General features: G+C 29.3%; 1 protein-coding gene across 1 annotated transcript; it reads right to left on the reverse strand.

Moving 5' to 3' along the window:
* Nucleotides 1–1,407: 1,407 nt before the first annotated feature.
* On the reverse strand, nucleotides 1,408–4,420 carry LOC110712927 (MLP-like protein 31). The gene is made up of 2 exons (XM_021891391.1): nucleotides 4,229–4,420; nucleotides 1,408–1,671 (listed from the first exon to the last, which is right to left on the reverse strand). The coding sequence occupies exons 1-2, from the start codon at nucleotides 4,418–4,420 to the stop codon at nucleotides 1,408–1,410; spliced, it is 456 nt and encodes a 151-aa protein (XP_021747083.1).
* Between the last annotated feature and the right edge of the window lie 2,543 nt (nucleotides 4,421–6,963).

A 6,963-nucleotide genomic window follows, 5' to 3' on the forward strand; every position in this document is an offset into this window, starting at 1 on the left:
CAATTTCTCATAAACTCCGCACATAAAAAATGGAGCAAGTATTTTAAAATGGAGGGTGTATTCAGTAAAATTAAGTTCATTCAGTATTAATCAGTAACTTTACAGAAAAAATATAATAGAAAATTAGTTACAATAGTTTTAATTCAATAAAATTAATTTCAGTTGCGTACAAATAATTTCAATTCAGCAAAAATAATTTTAGTTCAACAAGAATAAGGTAAAATGATGAATAGGGCGATGATAATGTTTATTGCAGCCTTATCATTAAGTACACTAATTGTATAAAGTATAAATTTAAAATTCATGACCAAAACACATGTAAATCATTGTAGTCAATGTTTTTTTTTTTCCTAAAACTCTCCTTATTTTAGCTTCTTATGTGCAACCCTTATTAGAGCTATATATAACATTTTTCTTAATATAATCAGTATACGAGTACCAATTTTTTTTTAAAAATGTATTTTCTCCGTTCACTTTTGGTTCTAACACTTTGACTTCGTCCACTGTTTCCACCCTCGCTGATGTACAAATTCAATCAATAAATAAGGTCAAATGTCGTATGAATGTGAATTGTGTAGATCTAGATGTGTTGCAACTAAAAGCGAATAAATGAAGTATTACGCAAACAAATGCTTGATTGTACATGTGTTAATGAATGTGATATTTAAATGAAAAATTGTTTTTGATAATCCTACTTTGAATTTCTTTCCCAATTTTGAATTATTATTGAAAAAGTCTCTGCTTTAGAGATATTGATAACCTATTATAATAGGTTATCAGATACGTGTTACTAATCTATTGGTCCAAAAAAAACATAAAATTTATAAAAATCTAATGTTATGAAAATATATAAATAGAAACAAATCTAAAAAAAAAACCTCAGATGTTATCAGACACGTGTTACTAATCTATTGGTCCAAAAAGAAGCATAAAATTTATAAAAGTCTAATGTTATGAAAATATATAAATAGAAACAAATCTAAAAAAAACCTCACATGACTAACGGTTTGTTTTCTGCAGCTTAATTTTAGTTCAGTTCAGTTATGTTAAGCTCCAATCAGTTCAGTTCATTTCTTTATTTCCTTCTCTTATAAACAATCCATTTTAGCTCTATTCAGTTCAGCTCAGTTAATTCAGCTCTAATCAGTTGAGTTCAGCTCATTTCAGTAAATCAGAACAGACCCTAACTTTAACCTTAACATAAAAAAAAAAAAAAAAAAAAAATTCATGAGAGAACAAGAGTCGTGCAAATAAATTTGTAAGTGTTACAACTTAAAGAGAATGAAGTATATATATGTGTACTATATTAGATTCTTCATCTAACTCAATCATCAGATTCATCAGTCACTCAACCATACAAAGGCTAGAAATATTCATGCATATATAGGCATATAGCCTAATTAATGCTTATGCATTGATATGATGCCTCTCAATATCTTTGGTAATACCTATGCAGAAGTCAATAATTTGGGTTGGGTAAGGCCCATCATCAGCAATTTTCTCAAATTCAGCACTCCACTTAACAACTGTTATTTCACCTCTAGGAATCACATGAATACTTATTGTTAAGCTCTTGAACTCTTCAAGGAGATCACCTTCAATAATTTTGAATCCCACAAATTTGTTTTCTTCATCTATGACTTCAACTATCTCCTTAGCAACACATTTCTTCTCATACGCAATTCATGCATCATATACTGATTAATATATTACTCCCTCCGTTTTATAATGAATTACTGTTTACGTAAATCGATGTAAATTTTTACCTATCTTTGACCGCAATTATGTTTAGTATCATATTAGCAAAAATTATAAAAGTTAGATATAAAAATGTACTCATCAAGACTAATCAAACTAGCTCTCACATGACTATATTTTTTCTTATAGATTGAGAGAAATTTAGAAGATTATCTCTTATTTAAAAAAAAAAACAGGAACATTATTGTGGAATGGAGGGAGTACTTGACTATATATAACTCTAGACAATCAGACTTCAATACATGTTCATAATGACATTAGTATCAAAATTTTGACACTATTCACAAATTTTACTAATAAAACCCTGTTATGTTCACCTTATTTCTACTTAGGGTTAATAAGTTCAGATAAAATAAATTCAGGAAAAATTAGTTCAGATAAGTTGTGATAAGCGTTAATCATAGTTTCCCAAGTTTAACTTATAACTAAAATAAAGTCTAATAAGGGCTAATAGCCTAATAAGTTCAGATCATCAGTAACAATCAGGTGAATAGAACACACCCTAATTATGACATCATTTTGTGTATTTATTTATTTGATGAATGATTTAATAATATGGTGTATCTCAATATATTATGTTTTCTAAAATATCACATTCACAATTAGAAATTTTAATAAAATAAATTACTCTGTAATGTTGACATAATTATGAAATGGAGATACATTATCACAAAATTAAAGTCAAAGTGTTGCAATAAATTTGAAAGAAAATAAAAAGTAGGTTAATTTTTAAATTACCACCCAAAAATATAACCATTTTCGATCTAACCACCTGTTTAATTTTTTATTTTAAATTACCACCCCTTAAATTAAATAAATGTTCAGATTACCACCCATTTTAAAAATCCGGTGGATTTTCCGTCTGTATGCCCCACCTAACACTTATTTTGACCCTTTTGATTGCTTTTTTCCACGAGTTTTCTCTTTAAAAACACTCTCTATACTTTAATTCACATTTCCTTCACCAAATTCTACCAAATTTCAAAGAGAAAAATGTGAATTAAAGTTAGGAGAGCGTTGTTAAAGAGAAAAATCGGGGGAAAAAAATCAGTTAAAAGAGTAAAGATAAGCTTTAGGTGGGGCCCACAGACGAAAAATCCACCGGATTTTTCAAATGGGTGGTAATCTGAGCATTTATTTAATTTAAGAGGTGGTAATTTAAAATAAAAAATTAAATGGGTGGTTAGTTTGAAAATGGTAACATTTTTGGGTGGTAATTTAAAAAATTTCCTAAAAAGTATGATCTGTAACATAATTTTATTTTATCGAAATGTAACGTAATAACCTTAAATTTACATATACAAGAAATTAAATTAAAGGGAAATTCTCAATGGTAGCCACGTATTATTGTTTCTTTCCAATGGTAGCCAATTTTTTTTTCGATTCTCAATGATAGCCTTCAACTTTTTTAAAGTTTCAACCGTAACCTCATTTACTAAATAATATTAAGTAACTGTTAAGTTAACTAGAGTTTAACAAAATAATTGTTAAATTTAACTACAGTTAAAACATTTTTTCTTTCCTTCCCTTAATATTCATGGCTGCCACCCATCCCCATTTTCTTCATCTTCTTCTTCCCTTCATGGCTGCCATCCCTAACTCTTTCCTCCGTTCTAGCCCACCGGCACCGGCCAACCCCCACTCACTGCCACTTACCCCCGACATCCCATGTCCCCCTTTCAAACACATCCTTCTTCACCCATACCCCCAAATGCACTCGCGATGGTTCCGTTCAAACTTGGGGACATTAATGGCGGAAAACTCACACGCCACCACAGTCATCATCTCGACGAATATTCAGCAAAATTTGATTGTCTAAAAGAAGATAATCGTTCGATAGCAACCCAAATAAGGTCGTCTTCGTCTTTAGCAATCGATTCGTAGTTGGAAATTAGGGCTTGATTGAGTTGAAGTTTGATGAAATTGGGGAAATTGATTAAGGATTTCTACAATTTGCAAATGCATTGGAAGCGTAGAAGTGATTTAACGGGTTGGCGTGAGACAATTTCGACGGTTACTTCAGTCATGAGTATCGCCATTGTTGACTTAGCTCGAGCTTGAAAATCAGAGGGGGTGGGGGAAGAAGATGATTGGGGTCTTGGTTAAGGGCTGGGGTAAAATTGGCGGTGGAGGAGATTGGGGAAAGGGTTGGTGGCTGGTGTGGAGGGTTGTTTTATTTTTTATTTATTTTATTTATTTTTATTTTAAAAAAAGTTAACCTTGGTTTGAAATAAGGTTAGATTTAACATAAATTTAACGGAAGTATATAAATGAGGTTACAATGGAAACTTTTAAAAAGTTGGAGGCTACCATTGAGAATTGAAAAAAAAATTGGCTACCATTGAGAATAAGCAATAATACGTGGCTACCATTGAAAATTTCCCTAAATTTTAAATGATATGCATAAATTATTATGAATTGAATGTATGATCACAATTATTACGAAGTATATGAATAAGGATGAGTAGACATTACCAACGGTATAATACCAAGAAATGACAGAGTCGAGCTTGCCTAATTCTCCCTCATGAAGATCACAAGTATGTATTTTATCTGGAGTGATATTGGGAACAAGTTCTGGATCTTGACCAGAAAGTTGACGAAATACATCTCCATCAAACTTAATTTCAACTTCAACTTCAAGCTTTCCTCTAATTCCCATTCCTTGAAAAACAAATTAATTTTACAATTATGGATGGCTTTAGAATTTATATTCTTAGATGCTAATTAATTATTACAAGTATATACAAGCATATAATTGAATGTATGTGTTTTTTTTGTCCAAACAATTGATTAATATAAGGTATATTGAGGCTATAATTTACGTGAATATACTAACAATAATTAATTTGTTATGAGTTGACTTTTTTGGTTCATGAGTATACTAATACTAGTAATTAATTTGGTTGATAATGTGTTTGATCTAGATTGCATGATAATGTTTAAACAACAAATAGGCAAGACTTGAGTATAACTAGATCGTGCTAGGCGGTGCCCTGTGAAACGTGTAGTCATATAATGATCATGCGGAGGATCTTCTCTTTGTGTGTATTCACGTCGTCTCATGATATTACCAATTGTTTGGGTCCAATTTACTCCACTTGGCTCAATCCATAAATGATTCAATTATAAAGTCTAAGGTCATTTGAACCCTACACCCAAGATTAGGGAAATCTATCTACACCCCTCATCCATACTCTCCCGCATCCCGCCCCCAAGTAACCCAACGAACTGCTACAAGCCCCAACTCCCCAACCCACATAAAATTTAAAAGTAAAAACACATTCACAATCAGATCACCATCCCATTTTCTTTCTCTCTTTCATTTCTTCTCTTCCAGGCTAAACTCATACTTCCTCCGTTTTTTTTTATTGCATCATAGGGGTTTTGGAGACAAAATTTGGTAGTGGGAAAAAGTAAGAGAGAGAAATGTAAAAATACAAAATTATCCATGTAATGTAAAATAAAATAAAAAGTAAGTGTGAAAAAGTAAGGGTATGTTGGGTATTTGCAGTGTGAACATAGATATTTTTTATCCTAAAAAGGAAATGATGCAATAATAAGTAAACTTCCTAAAGTAGTAAGTGATGCGATAAAAAAAGAACGGAGGAAGTATTAAGAATTAAACTCTTCGATTTCGATCAGTTTTTTTTTTTTATTTTTTTTGACAAATTTTTTGATCAGTTGAAGTGTATCAATGTGAAGCAATTGCAGCAAATTAAATCGTTGGTGTGTTATTAGATAATTCATAATAATATGTTTCCTCAAAAAAAAAAAAAAATAATAATAATATTGTTGGACAAAAAATGAAAACAAAGTTCAATTGCCGCAATTTTCTGATAATTTTATTAGTTTCGTATTACTGTAGAAAAGTAAATTTAGTTCATAGTAGTGAAAGTTCTTTTTTTACGAATGTTCATTTTCAATTTAAAAAATGTTCATTAGGTAGTACAGGGTCATTCACATGTTAATTAATAATTAATATAAATGTTCATTTATATATTAGTACATGCTCATTGTTCATTTATATATTAGTACATGCTCATTCACATATTTTTGTCATTTTTTTATAGTTTAAAATGGAAAATTCTTTTTATGAATGTTCATTTGTATATAGGTAGATGTTCAATCACAGTATATGGTCATTTAGACATCAACATACGATTATTAAAATTTTGATAAATGTTTATATTTTTTCATCTTCTTCAATTATTTTCTAAAGATCTAATAGGAAGTTATATTAAGAGTTTGTGATTTCTTATAGTTTTTTTTTTTTCAATTACAATTAAATTATATTGAGTTGTGGTGTGCTCTTTTTCATATAATTAAATTGTACACCTAAAAATAAAATATTGAGTACAATTGTCTAGATTTTGATAAGTAAATGGTCAATTATTGCTAGATATTCATTCTCGTTTAGACTAAAATGTTCATTTATAAGTTGATATATGTTTTGGTCACTCATCTTAATAGATGTACATTCTCATTTAGTTAGATCTTCATTTCGATATTAATATATATTCATTCACATATTATTAAATGATTATTTAAATTTTAATTAATATATATGTTCATACATATTTTATAATATGTTCATTCACATATTGAAATATATTCACTTGGATTATTGTTCACTTTCACATAAAAAAAAAAGGTTCCTTTCAATAAGTTTGAACATCAACGTATGTTCAATCTCATATGAATATATAGTTAATCACATAATGAAAGCTTCAAAAATTAATTCATGTATGTATTCCATGTTCATCGATCATTATCTGTCATGGTCAATTTCAACTCATATGTTGATTTATATATGTTCATTTCCATATTAAATTACTTTGATCGTGTTGATTGTTATACAAATTCATGTTCATTTTGTTACAAAAAACAAATTGGACAAACTATATAAAATTATATTAAAATGATCACATTAATCATCACATCATTACTAGTTCATTGAAATCTCAACACTGTATCATCTCTTTAATTACATACGGAGTATAGGTTCATTACCATATCACTACCATATCACTAAATGTTCATTACTATATCACTAAATGTTCATTAATAGTACAATAACATAAAAGGTACGTCTAACTATAACATTCTCCTTAACTAACCCTTTTTATTAGTAAAATTTATCGTAAATCATACATCCAAAGAAGGTCATATCAAATACCTTGATACTTAGGGGAAAAAATGTTC

This window comes from Chenopodium quinoa, unplaced genomic scaffold (assembly GCF_001683475.1).
Source record: "Chenopodium quinoa cultivar QQ74 unplaced genomic scaffold, ASM168347v1, whole genome shotgun sequence".
Lineage (NCBI taxonomy): Eukaryota > Viridiplantae > Streptophyta > Magnoliopsida > Caryophyllales > Amaranthaceae > Chenopodium > Chenopodium quinoa.